A 13,977-nucleotide genomic window follows, 5' to 3' on the forward strand; every position below is an offset into this window, starting at 1 on the left:
AATTACTTTTTTATCCACCAATTACAATCTGTCACTTCAAATTTGTTATGAAAATATTATAAATATAGCATTTTTCAGTCAAAATTTGGTTGAATAAATCGATGGCCTAGCGCCTCAAACGGTGCGGGTAAATTCTGAGTTTAGTATATATATATACAAGTGATGGGCGTTGTTATTCTTTGCTTAGAATTACAAAAGCACTACGCGTGAAAACTTTTTTAGCTATGGGAACCGCTATAGAAAAGGGCATCCTCAAAACAGAAGAACTTCTAAAGGTTCGTTTCCCAGCACATTCGTTAACTTATACTGAACTAAATAGCTAAACCATCCTCAAACCCAAGCCTTTTTTTTTTTTGGTTCACTCCTTAATTAATGTACGTTGTTGATCAAAACTCAGAAGCTTGTTACGTAAATAGTACAGAATTTTTCATTTAAGAAAAAAAAATATGGCCTGGAAGACCACAGGTTTAATTGTGAGCTTCCCTTACGGGCTTGAAAGATAAAAAGAAGAAGAAAGAACAAACAAACCTCGGAAGCAGGTCTAGCATTTGCCTATAAAGTTAGTTCAATAAAAGAAAATTTGCCTGAAAGACTCACTGATAACGGCTATTCTTTGGACATCTACCATGGAAACTTCTCCTTGTTTGTTATGTTTTGTTCTTTTTAATTTTTCATCTTCTTCTTCACAATCAAAAAAAATGGGTGAGGGGTGAAGGATAAAAAATAAATAAAGAGAGAGAAGAAAAGAACAGAAAATAAAGGAGAATAGTTTTCCAAAATATTGTTTGGTTTGCAGATTGCACGCTAGAAAAGAAGGGAAAGAAAAATAGCGATTGGAAGGAAAGAAAAATAGCAATTCCCATGGAATTTATTCTCTCCTTTTCTGGATTTCCCTTTCCTTTCCTCAATTTATCTCCAACCAAAAAAGGAATTTTTCTCTCTTTTCCCTCCTCTTCTTTTCTTCCTTCCCTCTACTCTATAGCCAATGTTAGACGTGCTTGGTTTTGAATTCCTTTAACGGGACATTTGGTTCGCTATGATGTTACATTACACCATGATATTACACAATTGTAATCTTATATTAATGTAATCTCAATAAAAGAATAAATTTACATTATTTAAGAAAGTAATGAAATTAAAGTGATGTGATATATTTTGAAATTTTAAATTATGATAATATTAAAAAAATAAAATAAACCAAAAATCATAATGTCGCATCATTGTAATGTGCATCACATCAAAAACACGTCACAGTGAACCAAACATTCCTTAAATCTTTAACTACCTACCAGCCACTTTTGGTCATGATGCCCTCCAACCCACATAGATAAATATTCCAAAAGCATCTTAAGGTATTAGTCCTAATTTCATTTATTTTTCAAGGGGCATCCAAAATATTCTATTCGGCATTATTAGTAGCTATACTTATAGAAATGGTACTTTGTTTTGATCCTTAGGTTGTAATTTCTTTTCAATTTGTAACTCAGTATGGCTCAACTTCCTCTAAAAATGATGCCTTTCATATATTGCAGTACGTTTACGAGAAGAGCTACCAGAGAGAGCATGAGCAATTGAAGGAACTCAGAGACGCCACAGAAAAGCAATATCCCACGCGGTTGCTCATAATTTCCTTCCTGGCACTATTTTAAAGTTATTTTGGATGTTTCATAATATCCCATAGGATTGCTTTAACGTCAAGTTTTGAACTAAGCAATTCAAATTAATTTGCTGTGTACGTATCTTTACTATAGTAATTATATTACTTTTGAAATGTGGCAGGAGCTTAATGATCCTGCCTGTTGATGAAGGGATATTCCTCTCAATGCTTCTAAAGATTATGAACGCGAAGAAGACATTAGAGCTTGGAGTCTTTACTGGTTACTCTCTTCTTACTACTGCTCTTGCACTACCAGCTGATGGCGAGGTAAGTTTCAAAACTCATATCTTTCACATTCAAAAAATATTATTTTCTCGTATTATGGGCAAGTTAAACTAATACCCCTGAATTTTTATGCTATTTCACTAAGGCCTCCTTAACATTTTTTTTTTCTTCCTCATCAATTAATTTTGCCCTTAAGTTTGGAGATATTTTCATGGATTTTTGTGCATGAAGTTAAATTTCATTTTAGTGTCCATTTGGTTTGCGTTTGTGTCAGATGCGTCTGCGTTTTTGGCATTTTTTTTTTTTTAAGGACCACCGCCTTTTGCACTATTCATGGAACATGAACAGTGCAAGTAGGCAAATGAAAAGAAACCCGCATATAAACAGTAACTTTTTTATTATTTTTTTCAGTTTTCAGCAAAATAAGCGGTATCTAAACGCACACTTAGTCTACCAAGTTTGATTTCATTTTCAAAATGGTCCTTTTGTCCATCTACATTAATGAGCTGACCGGTTAAGTACCAAATAAGCATATAACTATGTGGCCACATCACTCATTTTGCCACGCTATCTTGCTATGTCATCCAAATAAATAACATTTTGCCACGTTATCTTGCTATGTCATCCAAATAAATTATATTTTAAGAAGATTAACATTATAAATATAAACTATTTTAAAACATCTTTACAAACTATTGTTGTAAGCAATTCTAAATTATTTTCATTTGACTCAATCAATATCATCACTTTTTCACTTATCAATAATCACTCATTATATTAGTAGTTTGTAAATTTTTTCGTAAAATATTTTGTATCTATAACATTTTCGTAAAATTTATCAAACCATTAAAAGAAGCAAAAACTTTGTTTTCATCTCTCTCGCCGCTACTTGTTGCCTCCAAAATGCTCATTATAAGTAACATATATCACCTTTCCTTTCCATCTCCACCAATTTAGTTTCAAACAATATGAGACCTTTTCCAAGATGGACAAGCACTTTGGTCCCTTTATGACCTTCGCCTTGGCCCCATCACCACCATAGTTGCTTCTTTTCATGACACCACCAAAGAAAACTCCACACCCATGACCAAATCAACCCATACTACCAAAGAAAAAAAAAACTGTGTTGTGGGTTGATTTGAGTTTGATGATGGGTTTGATAAAGGCCTCTCCGAAGGTTTTGTCGGTTGTTGGTGTGGTTGATTTTTATATATATATATAGAAAGACTAGAATTTCATTAAATAAAAACAAAAGGAAATTGCAACAGTTTGTTAGTGACGTTGATTTGATTATGAGGATTGGTGTGTTTCATAAATAAATAAATGAATTCATAACACTACTAATGGTGTATTTCTTAATCCACAATGGTCTTCATAATTTTCACAACTACTATTATAGTCAATCGTGGATGGTATATAATAAAAGTGTGTCAATGGTGAACCCATGTCAAAACAATACTACTCTAATCACAATAGGTAACATAAGTAGTTATAAAAAAAAATTTGTGAAAATATTGTTTACCTAAAATTACTCCTTTGGTAATCTTACTTAATTCATGACATGGTTGTGATGCCATGTAATTTTTTCCAATTTACCCTTTCTTTAAGTGGATCGTTATTGCTTCAACAAGGTTGTTTTGTTACAATGTGTATATTAATAATAACTCAAGTTGCTATTACTTGATAACCAAAGTTACCTTCTATAAAAATGAGTAGTGATAGTTACACACTGTATATATATGACACACAATTTCACGTTAACTGAAATTATGTTTTAAAATATGATTTTTCCAAATGTGTGTACAGGAGTGTGTAATAATGAATATGTAACAAGAATTAGCCTATAAAAAGTAGGTGGAACAAAAGGCCTTGTTTTCTAGTGTCGTAAGCAGAATAGGAGTTTAGTATAATTCACACGACATTAGAAAACAGCAGCTTGGTGCGCACTATGTTCATGGCACTAGAAAATAGGGTGTTTATAAATTCCACTGATCTAGCTTTCTTTATTTCCTCACTTCTCTCCGTTGGTCTAGTGCATCTTTATCCACATAGTATTCATTTCTTCACCAAATATATATTATTTGGGCATTAGCGTATCTGATTTGGACATTTAAAAGGTTTTTTTGGACTGTTTCCCTCTTTTTTCACAATTTGGCACCAAAAACTTAGGATCATGCAAGAGCTATGTGATCTCTCTATTAGCAAATGGACATATTATTGATAGAAGGAGACTATTTGGTACAGAGGCAAAGTTGCTGTATCAAATTGATGAAAAACATAGTTGTAGGATCTTAGTGAAACAACATAAAACTTTAGGGGGTGTTAGTGCAATTTACCCTATTATTATTTTTTGTTACTCCTGTTTTACATTAATGAGGATATAAATATCATTAGATAGTAAGGCCAAATTAAATTAACTTTTTCATCTTTGTAGATAATAGCTATTGATCCAAACAAGGATGCATATCAATTTGGATTGTCATTTATTCAGAAAGCTGGAGTGGAGCATAAGATTAAGTTTATCGACTCACAAGCCTTGCCAATTTTAAATGATCTGATTACCAATGTAAGTTTCTAGCCTAATGAATGATGCAGTTGTATATGTACGTACTTAAGATAGTGATCCTAGATGCTTATAATAGAAGTACGGGGCAAATACTTTTATGTTGTTAATAACAAAAGCATGATCTTTCTGTATACCTCCCATTCTAGCATGTCTAACAGGGTTATTTGCAACATAACTATCATGTTTTTTAGTATGGGAGAAAATAACATCAACAGAGGCATACGTTGATGGTTGACCAATATTTAGTGAGTAACATAAATTAATTAAGAATTTGTTAATCCACATTTCTATGCTAGTTACATGGAGTTAAATTAGTTTAAAAAAATGTGGTTTTTATTGCTTTGTCACTATATCGTGAATTGTCAAAATATATTATTATTTAAATATGTTACTGTTAAATATTAGGTATGATATATTCCATGTTGAATATTCTTGAATATATGTGGAAGAGAGAAGCATAAAATAGGAACACGAGAACACATGGCTTACGTGGTTCAACCTTACGGCCTACGTCCACGGAGGAAACCCTTAAGGACTACATCTTTATTAAATAAGAGTGTAGTACAAAACATGTGTTACAATGAACCATAACATGTGTATATATAGTAGACTAAACCCTAAACTAATAAACTTCTAGTACGAAGTAGGAGACTTGGCTTGCACACAAAATAGAATTAGACTTGGGTTTATATTAATGGGCTAATATATCTTTAACAGTTACTAACTTCAAAAATTTTCATAACCACCACGCAAGCTTGGTTCCTTGAAAAACATTTCTAAGTCTGCCACTTACTACTTCTAGTAAAAATAACTATATGGCTAATGCGGAATAATAATAATAATTTTTATTATTGTTATTATTTTAAAAAATAAAAAACTCTACATGGGCTCTGGCAATGGGTCTAAGAACATGAAAACCTCTTCATTAAGAAATTTTTTTTCCCGGTTCCTAAAAGGAAGAATAAAAAGTGAATCTAGAATTAAAAATTTTCTCTTGCTAAAATTTGTAAATGTTTTCTATTTTGATGAATATGGTGTCCTAATTTAATTCCTACCTGCGAAAATAATATGACTATATTCAGAATTCCTCTACAATGTCTTCAGATTCCACAAACCTGTCAAACCACATGCAGAAATAGATTATAGTTGTCATACGTTAGGCTTCACTCTCCTTTTAGGCTGTTTTTTCTTTTCTTTTTTGTGGCAATTAAACATATGTCGCACATACTTGACCTTGATTTTCTAAAAATGCAGAAGAAACAAGAAGGGACATTCGATTTTGCGTTTGTGGATGCTGACAAGGAAAACTACATCATGTATCACGAGCTTCTTTTAAAACTAGTTAAGATTGGTGGAATTATTGGTTACGATAATACCTTATGGTTTGGATCAGTGGCTGCTCCTGAAGAGGATGCTAAGGAGGGATTTATTAAGCATTACAGAAAAGGTTTCATGGAGTTGAACAACTTTCTAGCAACTGATCCCCGCATCGAATCGTCCCTCATTTCAATTGGTGATGGCCTCACCCTTTGCAGGCGCCTCTGCTAGTGAAGTCAAGACGCTGAAGTTGTTGCTACACTAGAAAGTTACTCCAATAGTTATATAAAATAAATCAAATATTTAAAAAATAAATAAATAAATAATGACTTGCAAATTGGCTTGCCAGTAAGGATGCTCAATAGGAAAATTTATTCCTTATATCTGATGTTTGTCTTTCTCTCACGCAAGGATGGACCTTATATGAGAGGAGCACCAAATATTGGTAGCCAAGTCATTGCATGAGCATGGCTCAATATTTGTTATATAGCTTGCTTTTAAACTCAAATTTTACTTAGCCAATTCTAATGGCAATTGAAGCGTACAAAGCTAATCAACTCTCCTCCAAACTGCTGCACTTTCGATGCGTATACCTCTTCCTCAGTCCGTAGCAGAAGTGTAAGCACCGGCATGTAGACGTGCAGTTCAGTTTGCAATTGAGATTGGTCTCCACGAGGTGATCTTTGAAGGTGATGCAGTTGTGGTGATTCAAGCAGCAAAAGATGGTTCGGCAGACCAGTCCATGTATGGTCATATTATTGGTGACATCCTTCAACAAGCTTCCCAGCTTCCAAGTTGTAATAGAATAGCCGATGCTTTGGCTAAACGAGCTAGTGTTGGTTTAGATTTACAAATCTGGCTAGAAGACAGTCCTGGGGATATAGCTCCCTTGGTTTTTGCAGATGTTCCTTAAGGTTTTTTTGGTTGTTTCAATAAATGCCCAGTCTGGTAAGTGGTATCCCAGTCTGGTTTTAAAATAAATATAAAAAAAAACACTCTCCTCCATACTCTTATTTCAAAATACTAACAATAAATAAATAAATAGTTTTTTTTTTTTTAAATACGGGATATATAAATATTTAAGTTCTTAGAAAACGACTTGAACAAGCCTCAAGAGTTATCGACCTCTAATAAAAATAGTACATTAGGAGGTGATCTTCAAATAACAAGAAATCTAAAAATAAAAATAGCCTCTCCTAATTAGCTAAAGCATTGGCACACTTGGTGATTTCATGATAGTTGTGCTTCACTTCACACCTATGGAAAGTTTGGGTTAACTTCTGTAGTCATTTACAAGACTACAGACAAAAATTTTAGGATAAGAAACATTATTTAAAAGCTAATACAATCTCCATAGCATCCATTTCCACAGTAAAATTATCGATTCCTAACTCCCTAGCCAAATTGAGACCATCTCTAAAGGCCCAAACTTATGCCAACAAACTAGAAGCTTGCCCAATAGCTCTAAAGAATCCCTTCACCAAGTTACCCTTCTCATTCGGGATAAGCCTTCCCTTACCAGTCTGACCTGTGCTCCCCCAAAAAGTACCATCGGTCTTGAGCTTGAACCAGTTCACCAGAGGTTTTGCCATTTCCAAAGCACAGTAAACATTGAGAATGAAGTCTTAGGTTGAGGCATTTGTTACTAAAAATTACTGCATTTCTGTGCAGCCCAAGAAACCATATGCTTGCCAAAAACAGAATAGACCAAGGTGTAAAGTTGTGATTTACAACTATTTTTATGTTAGTTTTATTCCATAACAAAAAGTATTATAAGTGCATTAAATTATTTCTTTGTATTTTGTGGGATTTTATTGTATTAGGTTTATTATCAAATTGGTGAAGAATTAAGCATGAAATGAAGATCAGTACGGTTTCGCGACTAGCTCGTCAACAGCTCGAGAGAAAGGTTCTCGTAAAAGGCCACGTGAGAAGTACATGTTAGAAGCTAAAGAGTCAAGTGTCAAGTTGCATTTCACGAGTACTTGATAGGCCATATCGCTAGGTACCCACGAAACTCTCTGCCTAGAGGATTTTTAAGTGTGACTTTCTTTGTCACATCCCGAACCCCAAAGGGTCCAAAGCGTTAGAAAAACATCTCAAAAGTCAAAAGTACCTGTAGATTTTTTTTTTTTTTTTGACAATACAATCCAAATAAATCATATCAAGTACCAACATCAAGAATAATATATCATAATAATTCCATTAAATATACTCACAAAGTAAGTCAGAGCTCTATGCAATAATTACAAGAACCATTGGCCACAAAAGAATAGAGGTCTGAATAAATAATTACATATCATCAGCTTGTCCCATCAGTGGGAATAAAGTCACAACCACTATAATGTACAAAAAATGAGTCAAGTCTATTCTAAGATGTACATCATCTAATATCTCCATCACAAAAGTTTAGCCTCCATCAGTAGTTAGTCTAACTACTGTTAGCCACCAAGAGGCTATCTCAAAAGATTGTTGCTTAGTTTGAAAAGTTTATAAAATAATGGGATGAGACAGAGCCCAGTAAGTAGCATAATTAATGGGGTGGTGGAAATGCAAGTTTCATTTTCAATAATAATAATATGATATGATAAGAATGATTGAATTATGAAACACAAAGTTTCTCAAAGTAGATACCTTGAAACTACATACCATAATCTGTGAGCACTAACAATATAATTTCCAAAGCCATAAAATCTAACATATGGTAATTTATGACAAATATACCACACTACCACATAGACTGGTCAGGGAATCCACCCATTCACAACTAGCATGATATTGTCCTCTCTGGTATGCAGACTCAAGGTTTTTTTCTCCCCCCATAAGCAGCAGAGAGAACGCGTCAAATAGGACCTCTCTTGTATGTAGTCTCTTGGCCCCATTGGCAGCAGCCCCACCCACACACAATCAAGGAACCTCTTCCCCCCATGGGCAGCAAGGAAGAACACGTCATCCAAAGTGAAAGGGCACTAACCTAGATTTGATTGCATTGTCACAAAGACTACGAAAACCAAATCGAATGATCACTGGGAAATCACACATGGCATGGTGTTAAAACCACATAAAACTCACAGGTTAAATGTACTTTGAAACACATACTTTTTGTCCAGGTGGTTTCAGAAAAATCTTAAATAATCTAACTTCCACAAAGTTTGTAAGGTTTTTAACTTCATTCCTATCAAAAAGATTTTTTATCAATTTCCCACATAACAAGACAAGATAAGCATCTTTAAATTTTCTAATATACCATAAAATCCATGATTTCCTTATCAAATATTAAATAAAAGATGCTAATTTTTCCATTTCAACAATTCATGCATTTCCCCAAATGCAATACCAAATATGATACATTTTCATATATATATATATATATATATATATATATATATATATATATATATATATATATATATATATATATATATTAAGGTTACAACACAATAGTTTTTAGGAAAATATAGTTTCCATAAGTAGTTTCCAAAAAGCTTGTTTAACCCAAAAACAACATTTATGCACATGGTTATTTTTCAAAAATCTCATTAAAAAACTACTTACCTCGAAACCGCAAAAGTCAATTCTCCAAGCTCTGAGCTCCAAGGAAATTAGCTAGAACCTAAACAATATTAAGTAAATCTATCACAATAAGCATAGGGCTTGAAATTGTATTTAGCTACAATTTAGGAATTGCCAAATAAGCATTTAATTAGGCAATCCTAGTATTTAACATCATCAATAATAATATATTCCACTTCCAAAGTTTCTCAACAAATTGATTCACAAGGTATAAACTTCAATTTATATAAGGTTAACCCATTTAATATCTCCAACATTATCACTAGCTTCCAAAAAATTTACACTACATCATTAAGAGACCTATGAAAGCAAAAATCAAAACATCCTCCAAGATTAGAAATTTAGAACTTCAACTAACTCCAAATAAACTCAATGGCAATGGAAAATTTTGATTTACCAACCTTCACATGTTATAATTCAAAACCCCTAAATTTTCCACCATAATAAACCTTAGCTAGTCATCATTAGCATAAACCATAAACCGACTCATCAAATAATTCCCCAATGCAAAATCCATACATATAAACACATAAATATCACTTCCAATGCTCATAAATCACATGGGTATCATTATTAAAGCTTGGATAAAAATATAACCACAAGCAAAATATAAGCCCCATAAAAAGATTAGAAAATTTTACCTCAAATAAAAGGGATGAAGATGCTTAAGGGTTCCTAAGGATTTTTCCGGTGATCTTGCCGAAAAAATGATGGTGAGATGGTGGTTTGGAGTGAAGTCTGGTGGGAGAGTGTGGGAAATGAGTGTGTGTGTTTAAGTGAAGAGAAAAGAAAGAAAATGAAAGGAAGAAAAGAGATGACCGACCAAAAGAGAGAAAAGAGATGGTGTGAAAATGAGTGGTGGGGGATTGTTGGGTTAGATGGGACACGTGTGGTCCAAAAAAAATCAAACTTCCTCTTCTTCTTCTTTTTTGAGACTGACTAGGACGTTACATTCTTACCTTTCACTCATACTATATATACTCTCATTATGCACAAAAGTAAAAAAGGCGATTCAGAGAGAAAAACTCTAGATAGGTTTTCTACAACACAACACACCCATCTTTTAGAGAAAGAGCTACTCATCCTTTAGTGAGAAATTATTGTAACCTCTTCTCCTTCCGTCTTCCATTGTCATACCTTGAGAGGAGATTTGTACCCAAACACAACTCATACATATTCATAGTGTAGAGAATGTTTTGAAGCTTGGGAAGTTTTGGGGATTTGTCAAAAGAAGCTGCTGAGGCTTGGCGGATGCAATCTGGCTGTATTGCAGGATCCGAAAAGCGAGTAAAGACAAGACTCTGAGAAGTTAGTTAATAGTAGGAGCTTGGAGGGCTCAAGTACATTGGGTAGACTAGACTTGGAGGGTCTTTTGTTATTCATGTACTCCAACTTATTCACTAGTAAATCGATTTCGACTTAAAAGGTTGCAGAGAGGTTTTTCGCCCAATTCTTCGGCTTCCTCTTCCATAACACGTCTTGGTGTTATCGTGTGTTTGCATCTCTCTTCTCTTACTCTTGTGCTTTACTTTTATTGTTTATTATTCATGTTTATGCACTAGAGTAGTTCCAATTTATTGTGCTTCATTTATTCTTGTTCCGTACTTAGATAAGTTAGAATGAAAGCAACTAAGCTGTAATTTAAAATTAGGGGTCTAAACAAGCATTTGTGTTTTTACCACAAATTCGAGCTTTCACAAGAGATAGAAGATTGAGCATGAATGATAGAACAAGTTCCATTCCTTTTTCAACTAGGAATGAAGGGGGTTTTCCTAAGAGAACTGAATCCCAAAAGGAATTCCAATGCTACTCTAGAAATTCTTGGCAAACTGGCAATCTCTCAAAACTTGATAATTTGATTCACTTTCCTCAGCACATAAGAGGCAAATAATGTTAAGATTGACACCCCTTGATCCAAGTATTTCCTTGGTAGGAATAATGCAATGCAGGCAGAACCAAGATAAAATCTAGACCTTAGGTGGCATAAAAGCTTTCCAAATTCAAGAATGATTCCAAGACTGTGTCGTCATAGGGTTTAATCCCTTAGACAAAAAAATATGCAAATTTCAAAGTAAACTCACCATTCTTAGAGAATGACCAAGCTAAGGAATCCCCCTTATTGGAAAGGAGGGGAATTGGAATTTGGAACGACCTTTATAGTCTGTAAATTAAAAGGTCATGGAAATCTCATTGCCTTTGATCATTAATATAGCTGCTTATACAATCCTCATTAAGAAGAGGACCAAATAGAATATGTCTAATAGGTCAATAAACTATTAGGTCAATCCCAAAATTTTCCTAAATTACATCAAGCAATGTCCCTCCTTGGTAATATGTGAATTCCCTCTCTTCATTCCTAAATTTTAGTCTGAGATATGAGGAACATCCCATAATCCTTGTGACTGAAGCTTTTGCTCTCCACTTTGGACTCTATAGTCTATTCAAAAAATCTATGTATGAGACGTCCTTTTCAAATGTAAATCCAGGAAAAAAGCTCAACCCTTCGAACAAAACTTGGAGTTCCTATATGTATCTATATTTATATAATAACTAATAGCTGAAATGTTTGACTTTTTGTTGACCACTCCTCATTGCGCCACGTGGCTACATAAATTAATACCACGTTTACGTTTTAAACTAACAAAACATTGTTCATTTTCATTTGGTGGAATAAGAGTAACATTTCAGTACCATTTTTTGCTATGGTTTACCATTTGTTCAGTTGCCTATAGTAAATTAGAAACACAATATTCTCTCTTATTTAGTAGGTACAAAATAGCAACATACTAGATAAATTTTGTAACAAATCAAAATCCTTCATATCCCTTCATTATTATAGAAGTGCGCTTTTTTGGAACGGCCATTAAAAAATTATAATAAGTTATTTATTTCTAAAGTTGAATGTGAAAGACATTTATTGTTCAAAACCAATTGTTCTTTACTATTAATACTATTAATTCTCTATTTATTGTTTAAATTAAATTATACTCTCTTCAAAACAAAAACATTTCAAATCAAGAAGTTAGAATTGATCAAAAGTAAATACTTACTTTTTTGAAGCTTCAAAAAATTAAAATTTCAATTACTATTATTTATTAAAATTTACGTATTACAATGTTTTAATCTTTAGAGCGAGTAAGGACAAATAATTACACCAAAAAGAGTAGTTTATTTTGATATGATTCATAAAAGACAGACACAGCCCATAACTTAACCCAATAAAGTAAGAGTTATGTACTTTAGTTCGTTTATTCAGAATAATTAAGCAATGCTTTTTTGAATTGATTGAAGGAATTCTTAAAATGTAAAATCACTTTCCTTCTTTTCTCTAAAAAAAAATGATATATTTTTTAATAGATTAACTACAAGTCTCATTTCAATTTGAAGATTTAGGTAGTTACAGATTTGAACGTTACATATGTCTTTCCAAAAGATGAAAACCACTTCTTTCTTCTATCTATCTCTCTCTCCGTGCAAGTTCTTCTCCCTCTGTCTGTGCCATTACGAGGAGAAGTGGACCCTCAACACGGTAACATTCTCTTTGAATCTATATTAATTTCAATTCCTTCGATTTTTTATTTATTTATTACATAGCTTCTAATAAGAATTTCTCTCTTAATGTTGATTTATGCAATTTTTTTTTTTGGGAGTTTATTTTTGTGAAAGACTATATAAAATACAAAATAGTTGGGTGTGATGGAGGTGTAGGCAAATCAGGCCTTGATACAATTCTTTTTTTTTTTTAAGTCTTGCTTATGCAATTCACATATAAGAGAATCTAGTTTGTGCATATCTCTCCAATGGGGTTGAACTGTGAACACTGTAAGTCCCATATTTCTCTCTATATTTTTTTATTGAATTTAATATAATTATTTTTTGTTGCCCCAGAAAGAATGGATAAAAATATGGTGGCCAAAAGGTAAGTATGATCATTCTCTCTCTCTCTCTCTCTCTCAAGATTTCTCTTCTATTATTATTTGTTATTGAAAATTTTCAACTAAATAACAAAGTTGCTGATTGTGTAGTTCAGATGTTGTATATATGATTATAGACCTTAACAATTGATGAATCACGAAAATCAATAGGCTGAAATATTTTGGGCTACGGTAATAGCTATGAATCCTGAAAAGAAAGAAAGGACTATCAAAGGTGACCGGTGTGACCTGGCCAAAGACCTTCCGACGGTTAAGTCAGTTTTCTCTCTAGGACACATACCTTGAATGAATGGAATTTACTCCTTTTATAGAGTTAGACACGGGTCTACTTGTTTGGATCTATTACCATCATAGGTAATGCTGGCAGTTGACAAAGAAAATAGGTTACATGAGGCGTCGTATGTGGAATGTTTTTCTACATATCATGCAACGTGTCGTATCTTGATCATATGAATCTAATGGAAAATTTTCTACAAAATTCACCAAGTATGATTCACTTGTCTATGTACATCGTCTGTAGATATACTCGTCTATGGAGAGTTCCCTTCATGGACAACTTGGTCGTCTATGGATGAATTCCTTTATGTGTGTTCGTTTCTAGATGAGCTGATATAATTTCTTCCATGTTGTGGACGACGACACAAGGACGAGTAACACTTAGTGCTCATCCTCATCGACGATAATTATAATAATGTGACCCAATT

The 13,977-nt window shown here is 33.3% G+C and overlaps 1 protein-coding gene and 1 long non-coding RNA gene across 2 annotated transcripts; one reads left to right on the top strand and one right to left on the bottom strand.

The window, feature by feature from the left end:
- Window positions 1-224: 224 nt before the first annotated feature.
- LOC142626874 (flavonoid 3',5'-methyltransferase-like) lies at window positions 225-5,996 on the top strand. Its single transcript, XM_075800581.1, has 5 exons — window positions 225-275; window positions 1,533-1,615; window positions 1,780-1,924; window positions 4,317-4,448; window positions 5,703-5,996. The coding sequence occupies exons 1-5, from the start codon at window positions 225-227 to the stop codon at window positions 5,994-5,996; spliced, it is 705 nt and encodes a 234-aa protein (XP_075656696.1).
- A 2,237-nt stretch (window positions 5,997-8,233) lies between these two features.
- On the bottom strand, window positions 8,234-10,092 carry LOC142627199 (uncharacterized). The gene is made up of 3 exons (XR_012842782.1): window positions 9,980-10,092; window positions 9,321-9,378; window positions 8,234-8,739 (listed from the first exon to the last, which is right to left on the bottom strand). It is a non-coding gene; the product is annotated as an uncharacterized LOC142627199 (long non-coding RNA).
- Window positions 10,093-13,977: the final 3,885 nt, after the last annotated feature.

This window comes from Castanea sativa, chromosome 3 (assembly GCF_040712315.1).
Source record: "Castanea sativa cultivar Marrone di Chiusa Pesio chromosome 3, ASM4071231v1".
Classification (NCBI taxonomy): domain Eukaryota; kingdom Viridiplantae; phylum Streptophyta; class Magnoliopsida; order Fagales; family Fagaceae; genus Castanea; species Castanea sativa.